This window comes from Propithecus coquereli, unplaced genomic scaffold (genome assembly GCF_000956105.1).
Source record: "Propithecus coquereli isolate 6110/MARCELLA unplaced genomic scaffold, Pcoq_1.0 Scaffold147, whole genome shotgun sequence".
Taxonomy (NCBI): domain Eukaryota; kingdom Metazoa; phylum Chordata; class Mammalia; order Primates; family Indriidae; genus Propithecus; species Propithecus coquereli.
The window spans coordinates 3,564,336-3,590,944 of NW_012139080.1; the positions used below are offsets into that span (position 1 = coordinate 3,564,336).

The 26,609-nt window shown below is 41.6% G+C and overlaps 1 protein-coding gene across 1 annotated transcript in view; it reads right to left on the minus strand.

Moving 5' to 3' along the window:
- Positions 1 to 25,115, minus strand: part of RASEF (RAS and EF-hand domain containing) — a 65,501-nt gene extending 40,386 nt beyond the window's left edge. Inside the window, exon 1 of the mRNA XM_012640027.1 lies at positions 24,398 to 25,115. Within this exon, the coding sequence (XP_012495481.1) occupies positions 24,398 to 24,828 (431 nt within the window). The 5' untranslated portion in view covers positions 24,829 to 25,115. The remainder of the gene's footprint in view (positions 1 to 24,397) is intronic.
- Positions 25,116 to 26,609: the final 1,494 nt, after the last annotated feature.

Sequence of the window (26,609 nt, forward strand, 5' to 3'; positions counted from 1 at the left end):
CAACCAATTCTCCAACTTCCTGGACACCAACTGTGCATCCAACAATTCAGTTCAATTCTGACACTAACCACCCTGAGTTAGCACTGACCCCACAGGTTAAGTGTCCAGTCCCACAAGACTGCCCCCACTTCAGACACCCATCACAAGTTCCAAACTGCCACCTGCACTTCTGACCAACTGGCTATAAATCAGGGGTTCCCACGACCCCCTCCGCAGGTTCCATGATTTATTAAAATAGCTCTCAGAACTCAGGAAAACACTTCACTTAGGTTTACCAGTTTATTATAAAGGATACAACCCTGGAACGGCCAAATGGAAGAGGTATGGGGGCAGGTGGGTACACAGGGCTTCTATGCCGTCTCTGGGCACACCACCCATGCCAGCACCTCCGTGTGTTCACCAACCCAGAAACTCTCCAAACTCCGTTGTTCAGGGGTTTTATGGAGGTTCCATTGTGTAGACACGATATATTAAATCATTGGCCACTGATGGCTAACTCAACCTTCAGCCCTTCTCTCCTCCCCGGAGGTCAGGGAGGGGCTGAATGTTTCAATCCTCTTATCATGTCTTGGTCGTTCCGGCAAGCAGCCCCCATTTTGAAGCTATCTAGGGGCCTCTGGCCACCAGTCATCTCATGAAAGGACATTCTTATCACTCTGGAGATTCTACTGGTTTTAGGAGCTGTGCCAGGAACCTAGAACAAAGACAAAATATGTATTTCTTCTTGTATCACAGTATTTATATGTGACAGCCTCATATCTGTCATTTAATACCTTTTACTAAAAAATGATAAAAATTTTCAGAGGCATTTCAAAAGAAAAAGTAACCAGATACAGTAAGCTGATCTGACAGAGGAAAGGAGCTAGTTGATGAGGCTAGTGGTGTCCTTGACTCACAGCTTAGGGGCTGATGCGCTAAGTGGAATCCAGCATGATCTATGGATAACACACCCTTTATGTTAATGAATCTGTTTAACTCAACTGCTATTGATGGATGCTATCACTTGGGTGGACTTAATAACCACACCCTTTCCCACCGTACCAAAGCTTCTCTTGGTTTGAAGGACTGCATACCAGCCTCCTTAGCTTACATCCCAGTCCACGCAATCCAACCTTCCTTCTTCTGATCCTAGTGGAAAGCCACGCTTGCTAGCATTTAACATAAACCGTGACTGAGTCGTAACAGCAGCATTGCTATTTTTGAAAGGAAAGAACATTTACACCAGTGAAATAAGAAATGCCAGGAATTTAGAGACGGTGGAATTCTCTGGGCCTGAGATGAAAACTTACCATAATACCAACATCACAGAATTTTATCAGTTTTCATCAAGTCTAGAAATGATAGAGGACAGCTAATTATCACAGGAAAGCTGATCACTTTCACACACTGCCTTGTTTAAAAATCACATCCAGTGCTTGGATAATTCTTATGTTTGGTGATCTGCTTTTGTGATTTTACGGGTACTCCCCCCAAAATGCAAAAAGCCTTCTGTCTCCCGCCCCTGGCCTGGAGAGATTCTTCTTCTTCAGGTGCTTGTCCAGCTCAGGTAAAGCTGTTGGGCAGGCCACTACAGGAGTTAGGACGTCTGAGAGCATTTCACAGCCATCTATGGTGCCTACTGACACCAAAGTGACAGCCACAGAAGACCACTCAAACCCTGGAGTGCAAAACTCGTACCCATCCGCATGATCAACATCCCCTGGGCTCCTGCCCTGTTACTCTGTTGAAGGCAGCCTGTTATGATGCTGTGAGGACATGAGATAATTCCAGCCCTTAGTAATTAAAAGGCCACGCATAGAGCCATTTCCCAACTGGAACAGATGACACAGATATAATAAGATTTATGAGTGTAATAGAAATAGTTGTATTTAGTAAGTACTCACTATATTCCAGGTATTGTGCTAAGTAACTTGTATGCATCATATCTTTGAAGTACTTTTATTAACCCATTTTGCAGATTAGGCAGGACTAAGGGCCTGCTATGGGCTGACTCCCTATTCATATGTTGGAATCCTAACCCCCCAGTATTTCAGAATGTGGCTGTATTTGGAGATAGGGTCTTTGAAGAGGTAATTAAGTTAAAATGAGGTCATTAGGGTGGGTCCAATCTTGCTGGTGACATTATAAAAAGAGGGGATTTGGACGCAGACACATATGGAGGGAAGAGTATGTGAAGACACAGGTAGAGACAGCCATCCACAAGCCGAAGACAGAGGCCTCGTAACTGAGTTCCAGACCGGACCACTCGCTGCAGGATAGCCAGTAAGTCGAGAGGCAAGGTGTTCGGTCAAGGAAAGCAACTTGTATTCAGAGAGCCAGCAAATGGGAGAAGATGGCAGACCAACGTCCCAAAAAATTATCTTAAGTTCAAATGAGCTTTAGGCTCCTTTTTATTATATCTTAAGGAAGGGGGAAGGGGTGGTTGGGTTGCAAGAGGTAACCGAGGGTCACAGACATCTGGGCATCAGTGAGGATCTGAGGAGGTTGTAAAACTTCTTTGCTCTTGGCCAGTTAACTCTGGATGACGAAGGTCAGGATGTTCCTAAATATCTTTAACGTAGCATTGTCACTTGTGTGTATACCTTTCTTATCTCCCCAGGAGTTAATTTTGGAAAAGGCATGGTTGTCAACTTTCTTCTAGCCTACATGCAGAGCTACGCAGAAGCTTTTAACCTAAAGGATGTTACCTTTAGGGGTCAGAAGCAGCAAAATGAAGCAAGTCATGTTAAGCGTCCCTTCCACCGTCACAGGCTCAGAAGAAACCAACCCTGTCCACACCTTGATCTCAAATTTCAGGCCTCCAGAATTGCGAGGAAATAAACGTTTGTTGTTTAAGCCACCCAGCCTGTGGTATTTGTTACCACGAATACCTGGGCAGCCCTAGCAAACAAATATTGCATAGTGCCCAAGGCCACACAGTGGTTAAGTGGCAGAGCCAGGATTCAAACTCAGTCTTCTGCTGGAGACCACGTGATCAACCATGCCATCAAACGCTTCGCAAATGTGTTAAATATCTAAACTCTGGTAGAAGACACGGGATTCAAAATCAATCCATAGACCCATGAAACACTGCAAAACATAAGATACACATATCTCTGAAGCTTAGTTAAGCATGGCCCCAAGGTATGTCCATGTGGCTGTAAACTCTCCCAGGTTTGCGCTGATACATACAATACTTGATCTGTGCAGAGGCCAATTATGATTCAAAAGAATTGCTCAAGTGAAACACTAATAAGTCTGCAGGAGTAAGTCACTGTGCTCGATGATGTAAGACAGAAAACTGCCATCATCCCTCCTATCAGAGCTGAGTACAAATACCCATTGCAACACTGAGCCATTATTTATTAGAGAGAAGTAGAAGTAGGAAAAAACAAACAAACAACTTCTACTCTTTGTATCATTAACTTCTTTGCCTTTGTCATTTACTGGATGTAAAACATACTAACCTGCTCTTTAACAGGCACCTGACTGTCAGGGATGGTCATTAAGATACTGTCACCTAGGGTCCTTATTTACTGGCTAACTGTACAAAAATAAAATGTTCGGAAGTGCATGTCTCAGTAAGATTCCCTCACTTTCTGCAAATTCCTAAAACAAGAAACAAACATGATGATTCATAAATTCTCTTGGGTCATTCACTGGTTCTGGCATTCATTACACAGAATTTCAGGATTAGTTTACAGTCAACTACACAAATAGATTAATTACAGAGAACATCTACCACTAACAAAATGTTACCTGGCTGAGTGCTGTACCAGAACTTCATCAATACTCAACTATCCTTTTTATTACATGGCACACAGGGAGACTGGATTTCCCAAAACCCCTGCTAGCTGGTAGGTTGGAGCCACGTGACTAGTTCTGGGGCAGGGAAGGGTGCAGAAATGCTATTTGTCCGCAACTTCTGTGCTTGGCCCCTAAAATCCTTTGCAAGATCTTTAGCTCTTATTCTTTCCTTTTTTTCCCTTTCTTTCTCAGTTTTGCTAACACACTCTCTCTCTGTGTGTGTCTCTCTCTCCCCCTCCCTCCCACACTTACACCTTCTCCCTTTCTCTCTTTCACCCTCATCCTCATAGCTGAAGCGAAGAACACCAATATGCAAAGGCACATGGTGGAACGTGCTTGGATCCCTGCATCATCACGTGGAGGAAACCTGCTCAGGAGAGCCACCTGACCTCCTGGGCCTGTCCGACACATAAGAGAGAAATAAGTTTGCACCGCATGAAGCCACTGAGACCTGGAAGTTCTTCTTTACAGTCAGCTAAAGTTTAGAAGGTTGGCATTATAGTTTCCTACTTTGGTATTTTATCATCTTCTTCCAAATTAAAATACTTTCTTACCTCCTTACTTGATAGCTTCATACGTTAACTAAGTAATAAAACTTTTATGATCAGGGTTGGTCTTCATCACCACATCCACTTTCTTTAGAAGGGAACAAAAGACTATTGTAGAGCAATCATATAATGAAGCAGGCATTTACTGAGCACCTTATCTAAGCAGTCTAGGTGATGATTTAAGCATTTACATGATTATTCATGCAATTCTCTTTGACCCTATAAAGTTATTGCGAGTATCCTATTTACCAAGGAGGAGACTGAGGTAGAGAGAGGTAAGTGTCATCCCGGTAGCAGAGCCAAGATTCCAACTCAGCAGAATCTGGCACTTTAGGGAGAAACTAGCCCTTCTTGCCAAAAGTGTTGAACTGGTTTTAAGGGGTCCCGAGTACATACTTTCATTTAAGAAAATGTAATGTAGATTTTTTTAAAGATTACTTTGGAGGAGGGTATGTATTATTGCTATAAGGACTGTCCATATTACAAAAGGATTCCTGGAAAGAATGAAAGCATGACTAAGGTTAAAATGAGATAACTTTACGAAATTTAGTTTACTTAAAGCTATTTGGGGAAAGTGTTATTACATGCAGTGGGGCACACTCCCACCTTCCTCCTCCTGCCCCCGTCTGTCTGTGTGCTTCATTTGGTCTGTATTTGTGAAACCAGAGAACCATGTGGGTTATGCTAAGAGACTGTAACGTAATGCACTTGGTCATCCTCACACCTGATGGAAAAAAGCAAAAACAAAACAAAAACAAACAAACAAAAAAACGACTTCAAATAGCAGGAGATAACACTTGGTCCCTCTGTTTAAGACGGAAATGCTGTGCCCTACACAGGCAGCCAAACACACCTGTGGATTCTACAACTCAACAGACTTGGTGCCATTACTTGGTGCCAAGGTAATCTTTTGTTTCCCCTCCAAGGGTGCAGTAGTCACTGGCCTCTCCTGGCACCCTTGTTCCTGACGTCACGGTTAAGCAAGCAGAATCTACACAATGGCCACATACACAACTCTGTTTTCTTCCAGGCCTGACCCAGTTTGGCACATGTGAGTGCTCAGAAGGGTGCCCAGTAGTGACAAGGCTTGAAAGCACTTTGAATTCATTAGGACTCAGGGCCTCATCTAAGGCAAATCACTTGGTCTCGCAAAGACCATGTGGACCTGTTTATGGGTGTACCTGACAAATATTAATACTGGTTAAAGATTAAGGGTCAAATCATAAGCATTAGTCAGTCAAGACAAAAACAGTCTCTACTTCTGTGCTGAGAGAGCCACCAACACTGAAAATAATCTAATTTATGTCTCAAAGTATCAAAAATGACATGCAATTAGAGAAAAATAAAGCTTGAATTATCAACCAGTTGCAGATGCTTAAAACCTAAGTCTATTTATCTTCTTGTTCAATAAATTATATGATGAATTGTATAAGTGCCAGTATTAATGGCTAATTACTGATGCAAAATTCACAACTTAAAATTTTAAAATGATCCCTGGGAATTAAGCATCTTAAATGGCAAATATTTCCATTGATGCTGAAAAGAAAATTACATGTACTCAAAGAAAAGACAGGTATACTTAAGATATATAAAAATTTCAAAAGGTACACATTTTCATAAGATGTAACATTTTACTGTGAATATCATATGTATATTTATGTTTTTGTATTGGTAATGCCATCAGGCTGGTATTTAGAATGCCTGGACACCTCTGATCTCAGGACATCCCTGGGAAACAGTCAAGTGCAGACAGCCCCACTCCACACTACAGAACACAGCAACCCTGAAGGGTTACTAGGAAAATTGGCTCAAGTCCTGCTGCTTTAAACATTAAACTGGGAGCTAAACCATTTATTCAAACTACATGTTATTTAGATCTAAAACCCAAAGCAGTTTGTGCGAACAAAAGTAAACAGCATTAAATGCCAATGTCTTCATCATTCTATACTAAGGAATGCCCCAAGAAAATTGATACTAAGATCCTAATAACTAAGCATAAGAGATGAAAACATGCATGCCATCCAAGGGGCACCATAGGAGATCCTAGAAATAAAATGCTAAGAAGCAGATGGAGTTCCTTCCCGCATAATTAGAAGGAAGCTCACACACGATTGGAAAGTTCTGTAAAGATTAAGTACAAGATGCTCTGACAGCATAGAACAGGTGAGCCTGACCAGTCGGTGGGGGAATTCCTGAAGCATGTACAGATGTCGAGTAGGCAGAAAGCAGAAAGGGGACTGGGATGGAGTGTCCTGTTCCAGGCATCAATAACCACAGGTTGTGCAAAGCCTTAGGCAGAGGGGGGTGTGGACAGTGTAGGAGCTTCCCGTTCTTCAGATGGGGCTGGAGACATCGGCAGGAGCCAGCTGAATGCACAGGGCCTGAAAGCATGTGAAAGACACGGGGTGGGGACGGGGTGTTCCGAGAGGATGGGAAGCCACAGAGAGACTTAAAGGAAGAGATGTCATAATCAAGTTTGGCATCTTCACAGTTTTGGCTGAAGCAGAGAATTAAAGGGTTCTGAAATAAATTTGCAGAGATGAAGACAAAACTAAGGCCATTAACATTTAATCGGGAAATATGAAGCTTCAGGAGTTGTCACTAGCTTCTTCTTTACTACAAAAGTGGTAAAATTATGAACAGTTAAAATCTGATAGTATAATTATTCCTCTTTTGGGGTAAGAATAAGGAGTATATTCTTACTAATGTAATGCCAGTTGACCTTTTTAGATGCCCCGAATGAACCACACTGTTATTTAGTCACTGAGTACAAAGACTTTTCCTTTTTATCTCATACAAGTAAAAATTACTCCTTTGAAAATGTACTTTTATTACATAGTATGCATACTTCCAGAATAAAGCCCAATTAACCAGAAAAAAAATTCCAAGGGCCAAATTCAGCTGTGCTTCTAGAACAGGGCAACACTAGTTCTCTTTCTGAAGTTCAAGTCTTGCTTTCTGGACAGGATGGCCTCTGCCCACTAACAGAGCTGCCTACGATTGGAAGTGGTTCCAATCTGTGCTCTCAAAATAGCTCTCTCCCTTCATTACTTCAGCTACAGAATGGTTATCTGGCTTTCCATTCTAGAGAAAATAGACAATGGTCTCCTCAGCTTGGTCCCAGCAACCAGGTGACTTGCAAAGACAACCTGGTCCAGGAATCTGGGTTTCCCTGGCCTCTACTGATCAGAGGAGGATCTGGTCCAGGTATTAAACCACCAATGTCTCATCCAGGGCCCCTTGCCCAGATACATTTCTGAAGATAAAATTCTTTCTGGATTCATGTTACCCTGACGAATGTTTTACTTATATGGGTACTTATTTGGGTACCGTTCCCTAAAAGGTTTTAAAATGGAAATTTCCTGGCAGATGAGAGGGTTAACTAGATCCATTCAATGTCTAGAAATGATTCTGACTGCAAATTGCTTCCTATTCAAAATCACTGACATCTGGTTCCTGGGAAGTTCACCAATGGGGGCAGAAAGATAGAAACAGCTAGAGGCATTGCGCTAAAGGTTTAGAGAAGGTAGAGCCTCGAAACGACTGAGGACTTCCAAAGTCATGAATGAACAGTGCACAGGATAAATGGAATGGTCTGGCCAGATTTAAATGCTTCCCGTACCACATCTAAGCTTCATGACCAAGGGAAAAATACTTAACCTCTCGAGCTTCAGTTTCTTCAGCCATAAAGTGGGTATAATGATGAAACCTACCACACAGGGTCGTTGTGAGGACGCACACCCACTGAAACGCACTGGGCACAGGTACGTGGTGCACTGTGGGCAATTAATAAGTGCAGCCATGATCTGCTAAGATCTGCTATTATTCTTGACTCCACTACTCAATGGAGTTACAGACAGGTAGGGGTTGTCTCCCGTCTGTGTGGTGTTTTAGGAAAGCACTAAAAGGAAGAAAGTCTTGTGGTGTGAAAGCCCCACAGACGGAAATGTCTCATGGGTGCCAGTTCTCTGGAAACAGAAAAAGGAGAATTAGGTCTGCAAAGGTTTTAGCTCATGGGTGAATAAATCTTTTCTGTAAAGCACCAGGTAGAAAACAGTTTAGATTCTGCAGGCCATATGATCTCTGTTGCAACTACTCAGCTCTATCACTGTAGAGTGAAAGCAGTCCTAGATAATATATAAATGAATGAGCTTGGCTGTGCTCCAATAAAACTTTATTTGCACAAATAGGCAGAATGCCAGATGGGTCTTGCTTTGCTGACCCCTGTTACAGTCCACTAACATAAGTCCCCGAGCAGAGCAACGCGGACCTCGCCCTTTCATGCCCAGGAAGGGCTATTCTTCACACCCTGCCCCTAAGATCCAGATCAAATTTGTTCATATACATAAGTTCACTCTGTCACTACCACATTACTAACATGCTATACGCGTGTGTGTATATATGTTTGTAAGATTATGCACCTCTTTATTTACGAGTACTTATCTTGCAATGCACATTTACTCTTCCAGTACTTCTCTTATATCAACTTAACTTGAGTCAAGTTAAATGTAGGCATAATCTAGTAATATTAGTATAATAGGTATATTATAGCTATTTTTCACTGAAAATTTCTTTCTATTTTGGCAAGAAAGACAAGAATTGGGAAGAAAATAAGAATTGCTATCAGTTTCTATGTAAGATTTCCTTATAAACATCTGTCACCTTTCCAGGTTTGCATAGGGGCAATCTCAGTTTATGCTTATTGTCCTAAATCCTGTCCACTTTAGCATTTATCCAGAATTTCCCTTTTGTTTTAATCAAAAAGCTGCACTGCTATTAACTGTTATTAAACTATGTGCTAACTGTGCATTTAAAGTTATTGACAGTTTAATTAAAATAAGCCATGATGGATTTGGTGACTCTCCACTTTCACCTTGTTGTATGAGAGACATCCGTGCAGTGAAAAGAATTCTCAGCAATACGTGGCTAGATCAAAAGCAATCAGTGGCACTAAACCCGCCTCTCCTTTCCTGAACCTTGCAGGCACGATGTAACTAAGACATTTCTTTCAGGACCAGGAAACAGAATACTCACTGATAAAACAAACTAAGGCTGGACAAGGAAAGGTGAAGATAGATCACTCCAGAGCTCTGATGGTGCTGGAGAGAGCTGCTGCTGTTGGCCACCTGCACAGCTGGCCAGCTGTGCTGCTACCTGCGAGATGTGCAATGCTGCCAGGCAGCTTGCAGCCAAATCAGTGGGAAACTGGGAAATCAAAAGCACAGTGCACGTTAAACAGGGGCAGAAAACAAAAGTTGGACAGACCTGCCACACACGATAGAGGGTAATTGGAATGCTCCTGCTACAATGACCTAACCATTTTTGTGTATGTTTTAAATGTATATCTAGTTATTTTATTGGGTGGCAACGCTTCTATATTTTGCAATAAACCCTTTTGATGGCAACGGCCTCGAAAAACAAAAAAAGGTACATGTTTAATAAAAAGTTAAGTATCCAATTTCCTTTCCTTGAGGAAACTGATAAACATGTAACTGCTCAAATGTTTAACTGTCCTAGCCAAGAGAGGCCTGAGGAGACATGACACTAAATATAATATGGTATCCTGAATGGGATGCTGGAACAAAACAAGGGGGAGACATTCGGGAAACGTTGAGGAAATCTGAATAAAATAAGGACTTATATCAGGTCATTAATTCTAACAAATGTACTGCACCAAAGCAAGATGTTAATACTAACTGGGTACGGGTTATATGGGAACTCGGTACTATCGTCTTAATTTTTCTTTAAATTTAGAACCATTCTAAAAAAAAGTAAAGTGTATTTAAAAAAAAAAAAAAAAAAAAGCTTGTCACATCTATCCTCCACAATGGTAAACCATAGTGATATCATTAACCACCTGAAAAACCAGAAGACACAAATCCCCTGAAAAAGTAACAGAATCTATTAATATTATACATCTTTTAAGAAAGCTGTGCTCAGAGTCTACAATTTTACTCGTGTTTCTGCAGAAGTTCATTTATACATTGCCTGTGAAGCATAACTTTACCTTAGATCAAGAAACTGTTGTTCTAAATTAATTTTGCATACTTTTGATTCCAAATTTTATTGTACAAATGCAAACAGTAAAGCAATAGCTGTTTAGGTCATCTCCGTTAGCAGAAAAAGAACTTCTCAAAGATGAATGAGGCTAGTTTTACATCGGTGAGTGCAATATGATGCTTTAAATAAAATCAATTGTGTTAATTCCAATAAAGGTTTGGTTTTTTCCAACCACTGAATGGAATCAAAGTAAAGCTTTTGGAAGTCCACCTGGTCAAAGAGAAAACACCCAACCTTTTTATAAATGCTATTATAAATTCCGTGAAAAATAAAAGAGTAAAGTATTATGGTAAAAATTCTACTTTTACTAAATTAAGAAATCTGTGAAGTAGAAATGCATCTGGAATTGGTGGTACATATAATTTAATTCAAACAAACTTTGATACTCTGCCTTTGACTTTTATTTTACCTGACATAAAAGCTGTAGCTGTCAACATTTCAAATATATTTACACACATAATTACATTATCTAAACTAAACGGTTTTGTGATAGTCACTTAATCTCTTTGTAGCCTATCAGTATCCTTCAAGTTCTGGAAATGTTTGAACCTTTGAAGAAGTCCTAAATGTCTTATGCTCTTTGTAAACTGGTCCTCTTAAGTTTTCATCACATTTTGTTCAAAATCAGCTGGAAAACATTAATCATATTACTCAACAATGGGAGCTATAAAAGCTACCTTCAGTTTTTGAAGCTTTTAGCAGATTGAAATTAGTTGAAAACTAAACCTGAAAACAGAAAGACACTGAGGAACTGAACTGATTAAATGACAAGAGCACAAATGTAGAGATTTAATTCTGAAATTCTGTAATTATTATTTAGAATATCTCAATTTACAGGAAAATCTTTTGATGGGCTTCTTATCTTTAATTGATTATATTCTGTAACAGAATAGAAAGGAATGAAAAGTCCTACAATTTTGAAGCATCTAAGTATGGGAAAATATTCAAAAGAATCATAAATGAAGACAACATACTTTATAAAGTCTCTTCTCATAAAAGTTAAGAAATTTCTCAAAGTATTTGTCAAAGAAAGTACTTTGAAAGGAGGTAAAGACACAGAACCTGTGACATTCATAGACTAAAATATTTACATGTTAATATTTATATATGTCAATATCAAAAAAGAAAAAGAACTGAGAATATCCCCCACTTATCAGAATTTGCTCTATGCTGATACTTCAGCACCTGGGAGTGTTTTCTTAATTAAAAATATTATCATCTATTAGAAGAGTCAACTATTGGCAACAATTTCAAATTTAATAATCATAAAATATAACCTAAAGAAATTATAAGCAAGATTATGGAAAAAAAAATAAAACATAGTAAGACCACACTGAGAGAAGATATATTCTTCAGAAAAGTACCAGTGATTACGGCATTAGAGATAGATATAGGTAATTAACTGATTAAAATACTTAAATACGTTCCAGTACTAACTGTTCTGCTTATGCAGTTTCTAATGTTCATATAATTGATATGAAGATTTTCTTTGCTTTAATGTACGTAAACTTTTTATATATTTTAGAACTTATTTTTAAAAATTTTTGAATAGAATTATTTTGGACCACTTATAATAAAAGCAGTTTGTCAGATAAAATAGTATTTCAATAAAATTATATAAATAAGTATAGTAGTTCTTTCTCCTCGTTTTATTCTCAAACAAGTCCTGGTTTGGGGAATCAATTCTATGTCCACTGACATTTCCTATCTCACTTTCTTCACCCTCTCCCATCCTTACGGACTCAATGACCTCAATTATTTTGCACAGTGCTTTACAGGCAATTCATAACTTTTCAACAAAGCAGCCAGTGTTCAGATGAGACATGTTATTTTGGTTGACTTCACATCATCCTATCCCTTAACTATTTTATTTTTCAATTTTTGAGACTGAAAAAGGTTGAGAAACAGATTTATCCCTTGCTAGTCATACTATAATTTAATAGCAGTCTCTCATCAGAATCTAAACCTTTTGTATTTCTTATCTAGAAGTCACACCTTGCTCATTAGTCAAGGCTCTCCTGAAAGCTGCCTCCTCCATGAAGTCTGCCCTGACTGCTCAAGCCACCAGAAATCCCTCCCCTCAGATCCCAGCCACACTTTACCTGAGTTCTGTGTACTGAGTTTTCTGTACACAGAACTTTGTTACCCTGTCAGTCTCTCAACCCTCACAACGCCCAGCACCCACAGACCCGAACTGCAGCGGAGTCTGCATTAATGAATGAATGAGGCAGGGGGCCTGGGGAAGGGAGACTCAGTGTGAACTGGGGTGGAGAGGGTGGAGATTTCCTCTGGGCCCCAGGCAGGCTCAGGACTCTGACTCAGAGAGGATAAAGAGCATGACGGTGGGAAGGAGTAAGCGGGAGCCTCGCTGGCACAGGGTCAGGGAGGGGATGAACTGGGAACCTGATTGCCAAGCTGTCAGTAACAAGGGTCCCCTCTTCTGAGCACAAGGAGAAAGGAGGAGATTCTAGAAAGCAACGAGATTGCACCTGATCTTACACGCAGGAGCACATGCTGCCTTCTCCACTGGCTTTTCCTTTCTCTCCTTTCGCGGTGTTTCCCACAGGGGATGCACCCGATATTTACCACATCGCCGACACTAAGAGGGCGGAGAAGAGTGCGAGATTTTCCACAAGAAACTGTCTGTCCTGCTGGGATGTGGAACTAATATTTCTGACATGCAGAGGCCCCTTCATTTCCTTCCACCTCATTTATGGTTTTGTGGGTTTAAGCTGCTGAAATCTGAACTCCAGGTGAATGGCTAAACCAATGTTTTGAATCCTGACTATATTTCAATAATAAACATCGATGCACTTTTAACAAAATAATATTTATATTTCTTTGTAATATATGTGAGTCCCAAAACCACAAATTACATGATTTTATGTATACAAACCCAGACTTAAAATATTTCATACAGGCCAGGCGCGGTGGCTCACGCCTGTAATCCTAGCACTCTGGGAGGCCGAGGCGGGCGGATTGTTTTAGCTCAGGAGTTCGAGACCAGTCTGAGCAAGAGTGAGACCCTGTCTCTACTAAAAATAGAAAGAAATGATCTGGATAACTAAAAATATATAGAAAAAATTAGCCGGGCATGGTGGCGCGTGCCTGTGGTCCCAGCTACTCGGGAGGCTGAGACAGTAGGATTGCTTGAGCCCAGGAGTTTGAGGTTGCTGTGAGCTAGGCTAATGCCACGGCACTCGCCCCAGGCAAGAGAGTGAGACTCTGTCTCAAAAAAAAAAAAAAAAATATTTCATACATAGATAACCCACCACGAGCTTCTACAAAAGAATTCACTTGTCATTCTAAAATCTCAAAATGATTTCTTAACATACTTCAGAGTCATGAGTACCAGTAAAGAGGACACTTTCTCTTCCTAAAATCGCTACATTTGGGGATGTAAATGCATTCTACTTGTTCACTCAACAGCAAATATATTTCCTGAATTAGCATTTATTACATATTGAACACCTACCACTAATTATTAAATGGCTGGCATTTAATGCTAAATTATTATTGGTATGGTGGAAGGATAACTATTTGGTGTCTAAGCTATAGTTGCATTTTCTTCAACAGTTAAATAAACCTTATGTTTGAGTACAGATGACACTGGCAAGTAAATTTGTGGGAAATTGTACACAACCTACTCTGATCTTTTTAAAAGCCTCTGTCAGAGGTCACGTGAATTTGCTATGAAAGATCATGTATTTCAGAAATTACTTTCTATGACATCTTCGAATTATCTTAAAATTATCTGTATGTGTGTTTGGTTACTATCCAAAAAAACATGTCACAGAAAGATTTTTTTAAATCTACTTTAATTTTAAGAATCACTGATTTTTACTTACCTACCTTGCTACCTAATCATCAAACACAAAGATAAATCCATCACAGTATTCTCCTCTGTTTACACAAAAATATAAAAATGGACCAAAAATATCAAACTAAAGCAAAATTAGTTGTTCTTACACATTTTCGTGAACACATTTCCCCTTTGAAATAAAATGTTGTTGACATCTGTAATTTGACAACTCAACAGTTAAGACCCTTAGAGAGGCCCCTGGTCTCACTCGATGGTGCCTGGGGTGTATTTTCCCAAGGCGGAAGCTTCCTAGATAGACCCCACTGCCCATCATCTGTCCACGCCGCTGCTTTCTCAGCATCCTGCCGGAAAGTTTAATTACTTTTTCATTTGATTTTCTGCACAACCGAAAGGTGATTTTCTAGAATGTGGTTTAAAAAGAAGGTGACCAAAAATCTTATAAAAATCTGACTTTTTCACATTATACACACAATCAGTAGTCCTGAAACCAGTCCACTTTTAAGCTCCCAGAACCACAGCTCACTAAAAGAGCAAACAGCCTGCAGATTTGCAAACACTATCTGCCAAAGGAATCTGACCTCAGCCCCCCAGAAGAGTTAAGAAAGGAAAACTAGTCTTCCCTTAATTGAGTCATCATCTTAACTCACTGCTTCATCAGATAAGGAAAAAGCAATTTCAGTGAGCTGTGTATTTACATTTATCTCAGTTTATATTTTTCATCCCAAACCTTGAATATTCCCTTGGTTTCCAGTTCCCTGTGGTCTGAGCTGCACTCCTCTCTTAGCTGCTTAGATAGCATCCCCTTTGGGTAGCAAAACTGGTGCAAAAGCTACCAAACAAAATGGCAATAAATGCTCAATTGTTTCTTTAAATGCAAGTACTAAAGAAAGAGATGTAATAAAGTTGTTACAATAATTCTCTTGAGTGAACAGGAAGAATCCACAAAGTAGTAGTATTTGTGTACCTCATGTATAGTTTTTTAAGAATGCCCCCAAGACTGAAAAAAGAGAGGATTAAAAATAATTTCAGTGGTCAACTGGTAGGCTGGGGGCCCAAGACACAAGACAGACTCCCATGGATCCATCTCAGTGTGAGCCATGCCCCTTCTTGGCTAGACACCTACTTCTCACCTGTATTCAAAATAATAGAACTTTGTGGTTTATGCTTATCTTTCCAAATGGCCTAATTTCTACAAAGACAACTTAGAACTGCAGTGGCTACTTGAGGAACTTTCAACATAAACGAAATTGAAAAAGGAGTTAAAATTAGAGTAAAAATGGAAAAGAGGTAAAACTACAAAAAATAACCATAATAATTTCAAAAGGACGGCAGCAGCACTCCGGCTATCTGAAACTCAGGTACCTGCCACCAAGAAGAATCCAAAAGAAGGTTGAAAGTCGGGGGAAAAAGCCTCGGAGACACCCCTGCTTGGTATAGGAATAACCTATATTCAAATAAGGGTTTTAAAACACAATTCTAATATATTTGACAATTTGTTTTCCAAACCTTCAACAGACAAAGGTATCCAAGAAGGAAGTACTGACAGTAGTAACATGTCACCTGACAGCAAGAACAGAAAAAACACACAGTAACTCAGAAAGCCAAGCTGAACCACCATCTCCACAAATCCTGGGGATATCACTATCCTACAGCCCAGGATAAAACCAGACTTCATGGTAATGACCCTGAGTGAGTTAGCAAGGAAAGCAGATTTTGGAATGAATAACTCCTTTTGTACTTTTTTGCTTTCCATCTAGACATTTAAAAAAAAACATTCTTAACAAAATGGCCACTTGAGCCTGCTCCATAATTGTGTAGTTGTAAGTGATCACAAAGGGGTGTCAAGGCTGAACACTCCCATAAAATGTCCCAAAACTAAATTTTAAAAATTAAAATTGAAGAGAGTAGCTGCTGTTGGGTGGGTGGATGTGTGTGTGTGGGGGGGGGGGTGTGGTGGGAGGAAGCTTCAGAACATGTCATTATCTCAGTGTTTCTACTTGGTCACCTAAAAAGGAAAGACAAGGCCAGACAGATGTGAGCACATTTAAGAGGCAAAGCTTGGCAGAACCTTTGGGATTTTGCCAAGTATTTGGGACTGCTCGAAAAAATAAATAAATACATAGATACATACAAACAACACACACAGCTTCTGTAGCCATTCAAATTTCTTATCCATGTGAAATAATTTTTGCCTGAAGAACAAAATATTCCAACAATGAAAGAAAATCATGCTGCAATATCACAAAATATGACCCCTCTTAACTAAATTCCCCTATTTTTAATCGCAAATCATTCCAACTGACTTTTTATGTGTCTTAAAAACTGTGATAGCCAAGTATGCTCAGTTTCAAATGAAGAGAAAGACAACTATTAGGGTAAGTGGTATTCAGGGCATCTCAATGCATTCAGAGTTCAGCCCTCCTCCCCCAAGACATACCCATCAAGGGCAGCATAACCTGAAGGTAGAAAATACTATACAGCAACATTTATTGAGCCTGCACAAGGTAACTGCAAAGTGCAATAACATCCAAGAGCAAACCAGAAAGTAAACTGGAGTCAAAATACTATTCCACCAACTTGGAAGGGAAAGAAGTAGCACCATTAAAGTTCTAAGTTAGGGTGCCATGGAACCACATGCTCGGATCAACATGGATCTTCAAAATAAGATCAAACCTGACACTTCAACTCACCAAGGCACATTCACAGGTAGGAAACAGAGGTTGCACACTGTAAATGATGTCTTTCCCACGTACAAGCTTTGACCTTCACCGTGTATGCAAAATTGGAAATTTCCACTTAAAATCCAGTATCACTAACAATGGACCTATACCCTGCATGGCAGCAGCTGTTCCCCCCAGCAGGTGAAGCAGAGGCTCTTACAGGCCACAGACTCCATGTCACTGGGTCAGTGTTACCTGCCTGGCCTTGGAGTCCTCTGAATTTGTGAGCCCTTCTCCATTATACCAAGTTACACTAGTCACAGCCCATGGGGTGGTAACAGTAGAAGGGAGCTTGGAGATCATTTGACAGGGGCCTGAAGTCTCTCCACAGAGCTGTTCCACACTAAGGAAAGAGAGAGTGCTGGCATGGTTTGGCCTCGCTAGGGAAGGCATGAAGGTGTCACTTCTCTGTGATGAAGAGGAGGAAACTCCCTGAATGTAGCTGGTCTGCTTGATTTCAGACCACCAGTGAGAGCCAGACCCAGCCCCACCACCTCGTGATTCTTCCCACTTTATGTACTCACTGGTGTCATCCTTCTGGATACAGAGAAACTGGCCAGGGCATTTCAATTTTTGGCAGAATACTATCTCTAAGCACTCAGTGCCTGGCACAGCCCTGGGCACACAGTGGATACGAAAAGATGTTTGTTAAGTGAGGGAACAAATGAATGAATAAATGCATGAATGAAAAACATAAGAAAAAGGTAAGAAGAGTTTCTTCTGTGGGAAAACAACAAAGATGTCCCCTGATGAACTTCTTCCACAGCATTATGCCCTCGACTGAAATGATGGAGGAGTCGGTACACAATGAAAAATGAGACACTAATGTTTTCAATCCTATGTGGCTCTCGGGGATTTCAAGTCCTTTAGGATAATATTTTTTCATAGTTGATTAACACGTAGACCTTATTAAAGAAAGTATATCCCATGAATTTAAGAGTTGACTTAAGCATTATCACATTACTTAAATATCACATTACTTAACTATGAACAAAAACAAATCAGATATAAACTACCTATACTCATAGCGTCAATACATTTATAAAACCAACACAAATTTACAAAATCACTGGAATGAGAATTAGCAATAGTCAGTTAATCTGACAGGGCATGCAGTTTTACTGAAAGTAAATCTCCACAGCCAATGTCATTGCGGCAGCTCACGCGTGGCTCCCTTGAGCATACTACTACGATCAAAGCCCCGTTCTTCCATCACTTTCCTACTGAGATGGCAGAAAATCCAGCACTCTGTGTGGTCAGTTGCCTTCAGTTTACATGAACACACCGTTTGCATGCCCAGCTCGCCTTACTGCCTTCCTTGCCAGCCCACGACAACGCACGTGTGCTGCGGGATGCCACACAAACACAAAGGTGGGTTGTGAAATTGTGTAGCCAAATCTGTAATGCAGGAGTCATCCAGGTGATTAGGAATATGCTCACATTAATTTGTTTTATACCATCACCAAAATGTAAACACGAATGTCTAGTCTTCTAAAACTCCCAAACATACACGTAAAGACCCCAAAGAGTCTGCAGCCCCCAATTTGAGAAGCTCTCTTGACACGCAATGTTCACAGTCCAGGGAGAGTGGTGCCTGCATGCCAGGGGGGTTTTCCCACTCATCATTCTGCATCCCAGGTCCCTCGGGTGTCAGAAACTCCTGGGTATTTTAGAAGGTGAGACACTGAGCTCCCTGAAGGTCAGGGGCAGGTCTACGCAGCCTCACTAGTGCTTAGTGAGATGTCAAGGACAATGTCGATACTGGGAGAATTAGACAAAGGATTGAAGACACGTATTTGCCCTAATGCAGATAGATACCTGGTTTTCATGGGACATATAGCTTTAAGGGTTAAAATTCACTCTTCTGTTTTTATAATTACTCTGACAAAAGCAATTATCATTTGGAAGACCCCAAATATTTACAAGTTGAAGCAATGAACTTCTTTATGTAAGAAAATAATTCCAAGGAAATCACATGTATCATAAAAAAATTTCACAACAACCTCCCTTTGGGAGACAGTGTTTACTTTCCATTTTACAACCTCATACAAGACTATTATAGTCAGGTAAAGCAGCCCTGAAGACCCAAGATAAATAATCTCTTCCCATTTCTTCTTTCAAACTACAGGCTGCAGTCGAGTACTACCTAAATTGTAACAATTTATGCATATAGCAAGAAGGTATATTGCATATGCCCTCTCGGGAGAATAAAAGGAAACACATTTGGAATCACCTAACCTTTCCTAATCATACTAACCTTTCCCAACATCTAAAGGTTCTCCTTTCAGCCATTACCTTCTGAACCCCCATTCAAGGCAGATCAGCCTGATGCAGCTAACTCCATTCTAGAAATGAAAAAAAAAAACTATGTAATCTGTGCAGAGATCGAGAAATAGATAAAGATTTGTAAATGCTTAAAGTGACAGGGGTAGTATAACCATGAATTTGAACAGTAATTTGGAAGAGGAGTAATCAAAAGTTCAGGTCCAAAGAAAAGATAGAGAAGAGTCTGTAGTTCTAGGAGAATAGTCTTCCCAGCGACGCTCAATTTTAAGTTTGCTTGCCCAAACCATAAGGACAGAATAAATCATCTTTCTTCAGATTCTGAAAGCAAAGCTCTGAGCAATCAGTGAGATCTGAGGGTCAGAGCTGGCCACTACCCAGAAGGCCAAAACCGAAAGTCCTCTAAGGAACAGACCAGAATATCTTTCTAGGATCAAAAGGCCAAAAAGAAACTACTACCCTGAGATTAAGTTCAAATATCAGAACCAGACGCAACCACCACCAGCAAATAGAGTCCATAAAACCTAAGCCATACACAGATACATACAAGGACCAGGAGGAAGGCTAGGAGGTTAAAGGTAAAGCTGTGGTTTTCATAACAGGTTTCTCCCACTCAGCAGGGTAATGATACACATAACTGTGACAGAGGACATATTAAAGAGGGGGAAAAAAGCTACAGAACAGCAACAGTAAGAAAAAAATAAAAAGATGCAGATACATAGACATAGACTTAGATATTAGGACCCTGGTTCAGAATCTAGAAAAGGCAAGGGAACCTCCAGAAAAACCTCTGGCTAAAGCCAGGAGCAGTGGCTCACATCTGTAATCCTAGCACTCTGGGAGGTCACGCGGGAGCATTGCTTGAGGTCAGGAGTTCAAGACCAGCCTGAGCAAGAGCGAGACCCCCATCTCTACTAAAAGTGGAAAAATTAGCCAGTTGTCATGGTGCATGCCTGTAGTCCCGACTACTTGAGAAGCTGACGCAGGAGGATCACTTGAGCCCAGGAGTTTGAAGTTGCTGTGAGCTACAACGATGCCACTGCACTCTAGCTGGGACAATGGAGTAAGACTCTGTCTCAAAAACAAACAAACAAACGAAAAAAGGAAACTTATGGCTAGCACACTGATAGGTCCCGAAGCCAGTACCAATGGTAAATATCCCATATAGTCAACACCACCCTCGAACCTCATCCAGGACTGGGGTACGGCCCACCTTCGTGTTGCAAGGCTAGAACAAATCTTACCTCCTTGGATGAAAACCAGATAATACTGGCCATGTGTGCGAAAAAAATACATTTATCTTCAAACACTACAAACACATCCAGAAGCACCAAGATGCTCACATGTTGAAGATACTCAAGAGCTGACATCAAAGAGAGCTGATTTGCCTTTCTAATCTCAAGGAAGCTCAGGACCATAAGCTAACTGAGTGGAAAAGAGGGGAAACTGAGGAAGATGAAGTCAATCAGCCTCTCCTTCCTTTCCATCTCTCTGTCAATCTCTGTCTTTTACTCACTCTCTTACCCTGTCTATGGCCCGCTCTCTTGCTCCTGGCTCACTGTCCATGTGTTTATCTCTTTCTTTGCCTCTGTCTCTCCTCCCCTTTTCCCACCTTGCCATGCACCATACCATATAAATTAAGCGAGCCAATGAAGCAACTACACTATTACAAAAGAAGACAATTATATTGAGAAAAGCTAAACTGTAACCCAAGATGGGGAAATATAAAAGAAACCTTGATCAGTACTGAAACATTGCCTCTGCCCACTGGCAGCTACTTCTTTTTAAACGTTTCCCAGTTGCGTGGGATTGGTGATCGATTACTGAGCCTTTCCATTATGGTTCCAGCGTCAGCTGTACCCTCGTGTTCCTGTCTGGGAGAACGTGGGATTCTACGTTCATTTATCAAAGTGAATCAATTCACAGATAATGCTCAAAATCTCAAATGGAGTTGAGAAAACTCTGGAAAGCTTCAGCTCTCACTAGAGGATAGAGATGGGCCCCCACATCCATCCTGCATCCCTCCTCAATCAAATGTTCGACACACACATACACACACACACACACACACACACACACACACAAAACCCATTTCCTTGGCTATCTTTTGAACACCACGACCAGCTCACATCAGGAACTCAAAAAAACAAAAAACAATGAGTGAAGCTGCAAAAGAAATGAAGAAAACACACACAGCATGAACTAACTACGCGTTCTCACTCTCTCTCTGAATACAGATACATGAACCACGGAATTGAAGAATACAGATTTCTTTGATTCATTCAGTGAACATTTACTGAGATCTACTGGTACAAAAGTCCGTTTCACCAATTTCCCCGGGCACCAGAAATTGGGTAGGCTATACTATGTCTGCCCCGCCCTCCTATCCACATTCTCTGCCTACTTCCAGGACTTTTCTTGGCCTGGTACCACCTTCCTTCCTGAATTCTCTTTCATAACCCTACCACCTTGCCTGCTGCACCTCATGGCTGACCTTATTCAAGCTTACCAGGAAGTGGTAAAGGCCCATCCTGACCTTGCAGACCATTCACACCTGCTGTGCTCAGGTTAACAGTCACACAACTCCTTGGGAGACTCTCTTTCCCAATCTTTAAAAGAAAGGGTCCCTCGATTCTCTAAGAGAAAACAAACTGAAGCATGCAGTGGCACACATCCCAAAGGCCATTTTCATTCTTTCATAACGCAATGTTATTTTCTAATATCACAATTACTGATGACTGGGGAATTTAACTCAAATTGCTTAACATTTTGCTTGAAAGGTCTTTGAAATGGAAACCCTGTCAATCAATACTACCATGCTTTGCCTTTACAGGAGCCAAATATTCTTATATTTAATATCCGTTCTTCTCAAACTGGATGTGAATACCCTCGGGACAGGAAGGGGGGCTGCCCCCAGGGATAAAATGGAGTGTCAGGTGGGAAACAAAGCCACAAAATTGAACAGCACACCTTCCTAGAGAGACAATTTTCCCCTTGGAAGAAAACATATTTTAAATTAAAACAAGCAACAATATATTATGTACTAAAATGAACTTTCTTTTTTCTTTTAAAGATAAAAACATAAGACTTTAAAGACAACTCCTGCTTGCAACAGTCTATTTGGCTACGTCTACAACATACGGAGTTTCCTGCAAATAACCCTCTCACCTTTAAATGTTCCTTGATGAAACTTTTGAGAAATGTTTCACCCACACTATGAGCATCTTGAGAGCACAAACTACATCTCATCCTTCTCTCTGTCCCCAGGGACCTAGGACAGTACCTATGATGGTATCTGGCACATAGCAGGCACTCAGTAATGTCTATGGAATAAATTTGATTGAAATAATGGCAATGGCATTATCAATAACAAAAGATTTTTTTATCACATTTGGGTGGAAGGAAGGAAAGATGAACAGCTGTATAAGGAAGTGGAGTAGAAGCAATTCAATTTACCAAAACAGCTAACAGCTGCCATGGTAACAATCAGCTGAAGCAACCCAGTTTAGTTCTTTTCCACTTGAACAAGTATAGGAAGGCAAACATTGTACTTGTTAATCTCACATCAGAAGGAGGTGGGGCTTAGGACGCAAGTCTACCAGGTGACACTGGTGGCTCATTAAATGTAACAACCTCTGAAGAGTTTGGAAAGGCATCATGATAATACTAATGCCACCAATAATACTAAGTCCCAGTTTGTACACTGATCCTAAAAGGGTCACTTTAATCATTTAAAGGTTAAGTGTGAAATATTTACTACTAAGACTAGACAACTGTGAAAAGCAGATCCATACGTATACATATATAATATCGAATATGATGGGGACTCATCCTGCCTCATTCCTAAACTTCTTACTTTTTTTAACGAGCTGGACCCAAACGAAGTTACAGATGAAAGATGACTCAAAGAGTAGTTTATAGCAATGTTTAAATTTTGCTACTTCCCTGGTGGAGACACAGCATTTTAATTCATTTGTAAATATCAGAAAAGATCCTTACCACACCCACTTTCTCTACACAATCCCTCTTCCACTACAGTGAGTCACTCTCCATGCCCGGTGTTCTTCTTACTTTCCAAACTGGAGGGAGGAAGAGGAAATGAGGACTCCAAGCCCTACAGGTCTAAGCTCCCAAGCAATGAAATAGCACACTGACCCCTTCCGGAGCTATTTACTTTTCTCAGATACGTGAGCTGCCAACCAAAATGCCTTTTAGATGTTCTCAATAATAACAGCCAGGGTTCAATAAAATTTCAGCTAAAATCCAAACAGAAAGCAGAAAAACATTTACAGCACTAAAATGTTTGTTTTGCGAGAGGGAAAAATAGCTCGAGACATACCAGGACAGGAAGGCACGCACAGCTGCAAATCAAAACTCAGTAGAAAACCTCAACATCTCTTCCTGCGTGCCTGAATCCCACCTGTAGGCATCCTCTTACCCCCAAGAATTAAGTCTGTAACTTGATATTTTATTTCTGTCAGAGTCATAGCAGCAGCATAAAATGTATGATTTTATCGTTTTATTTCGTCGTATAAAAAGTGAGAGTTTTTAAGTTCACAAGACCTAGGATCAAATCCCTGCTCTTTAACGGGGCAAGTCCCTTAACATCTCTCGGTCTAATTTCTAGATCTAAGTTTCTCAATCAATCAGAAATAAGCAAAGCCCACCTCCTAGGCATGTTCTGAAAATTGATAATGAACTCTGTAAAATGCCTAGCACAGAGTACGCATCAATGAGTGTATGCGTCCAGCAATATAAATGCCCAATGCCTTTTCTACACAGTCTTAGGAAAACAACATATCCGAAAACTATTAGAGAGCATGCCAAATGGGCAAACAGCCTGGGCCCCAGCGCTAGGGTGCAACCTGGAGGCCTTGGGTAGAGGTGATGTAATCAGGCTGCATTTCAGGGTGGCCCGTGCAATTAACAAGGTGCCCTTTGCAGGGGTCAGAATTCTCCAAGTAAAACTTTCTCCCCAACCCTGACTCTCTGAACGCATTCCCTTTCCTTAACTCTAGGGGGTCTCGTCTTGGAAAAGTCAAAGCGGGTAGGTGAACGGAGAAAAGCAGCTCATGTACAGGACTAGGGTCCACTGCGCGCACACCCTGCAAGTTAAGAGTGAGGGAAGAAAGCAGGAATCGCCATTTTCACCTACCGCCCCCAACCCAAGCACGCACCTGGGGATGAACTTGGCTTCGTCCCCGAGTCGCGCCTGGAAGTCCAGCCAAGCCTGGCCTGGGCTCTCCGGGCGCCACGAGGCGGTCAGCGCCGCCGCGGTGTCCTCGTCACCCTCTTCCTCCTCGCTATCCCGGGTCTCGAACCCCGCCTCGGCAGCGGCGGGCGCAGGCTCGCGCGGCCCCCAGCCCCGGCGCCGCCCCCCGCGGAGGGCCCCGCGGAAGCCGCGCGCGAACTCCTGGAAGGTGATGGCGCCGTCGCGGTCGGCGTCCAGCCGCTGGAACACGGCCTCGGCGTCGGCCGGCCGCACGCGCAGCTCCGCGCACAGCGCGCCGAACTCCTCGCGCTCCAGGCGTCCCGAGCGGTTCGCGTCGCACGCGGCGAAGACCGCGCGCAGCCGGGCCAGCTCCTCCTGGTCCCCGTCCGCCTCCATCCCGCCTGGCGGGGGCGGCCGAGAGGGCTCCGGAGCGCAACGGGGCGCGCAGCCCTCACCTGCAGCGGCGATAGCGGGAAGTCCGGGGCCACCTGCTGCCACCGCGGGAGCCGCAGCAAGTTCGGCTAGTCCGGCTGGTTAGACCACTTGCGAGAAGGTCCAGGCGGGGCTCGGCGTCTGGGCGGGTCGGGGGGGTGGGGCGGCTCGCTCCGTCGCGGGTCCCTACCGCCCCCTTGCAGGTCCCAGGAGCTGTAGGGTGCGCCCCGACTCCGGGCACCCCGCAGCAGCACCCGCCGGGGACTGCGCGCCACGCGGCGCGGTGGCACTCGCCACTTTCCCGGCGGGTCCGGCTCCGCCCAGCCAGGGAGGAGGAGCGCCCGGCTCTGGTTCCCACGCCTCCGGGCGCCGGCCTGTGCTCTCCGCGCAGGAGTCGGGGGCCCTGGCCAGGACTGGGGGTGCTGCCGTGGCGTTGTCCTCCTGCGTAGGCGCTGTTTGCTCGTGTGGAGCCAGCGCTCCGCTTGCCGTGGACGTGGTGCTAGCGTGCGCGTGGGAAGCTACCCACGGGACAGAGAGGGGAAAGGTAGGTAGGGGTAGCATTGTGGATTGGTTAACGTTATGTGCATTTTATTCTCTTGTAATTCAGGAAACTTGGTAAAGTTCTCTATATACAAGTTTTCTTACAAACCAAAGCACAGGCTCTACCAGAAGACTCCATTCTCTAATTTCACTGCAGTTTCCGTCCAACATTAAGGTCTTACTACTTAATAATGCACATTAGAAATTACATAGGTCTTCCAAATCCAAACAATTCTTCTGAATCTTTGTCTTCTCAGCCTGAGAGAAAATTCACAACCAAAATCCCTTGGCAGGCAGCGTTCTTTTAAACAAAGATTGGGGTACTTTTGATTTGGGATTTTTTTTTTTTCTTTTAAACAAACCTCATGGAAATTATATATCCAAAGGTACGTTACTCTTTGGTTTTAAGAACTTATTTCGACAATGCTATTGTTTCGTTAGCATTGACTGCTTAATGGATACAAGATTTTTTAAAGTCATCCAGTTTGGTTATTTTATAAAAGTCTTGTCCATCCGTTTCCAGGACACTCTCCGTCTGTCATATGGTTTATCCTGCAGGTGATTCTCATAGCCTGTGAAAATATATTAATATTTGGGTTCTTTTTACCTTATTCACATTACCCATTCCCTCTGCATTTTAGACTGCCTTGTATTTACTGGCATTTCTTTTAGTTACGACTCTGTATTTTCCTTTTATCTCATTCTGGATTCTCTTTATCACTTATTTTATTTTTAAAATATGGTAGTTAAGTAGGGGATTTGACTGGCACATTCCCTCCAGGCTACTACTGTTCTTAAACATAAAGCTTAGTGATAAACATCCGAGGAACTTTTTCTTCTTGAATTGTACAATAAACATGGTCAACATGAACAGCTTTTATCGAGTTATAAATACTACTGATAACCTCCATCTGTAAATTTAACTGATAAATTATGAGAGGCATTCCATTGGAAGCCCCGGTCTCAGCAACCTAATTGCTAAGTGAATATAGTTTTATACAATTGTATAGCTAATATCTGAAATGAATTTTACCATTAGTGCAATATAAGTTGTTATTGATTTTGAGTTTATGTGCTTCTTTATTCTAAAGATTGATTTTTCCGTATAAAGTAAAAAGTGGCTAGCTTAGTAATACCTTTAAAGCTTTATAAATATACTTATTAAACTGTTTCTTTGAACTATAATTATTATCATTATGTTAGCA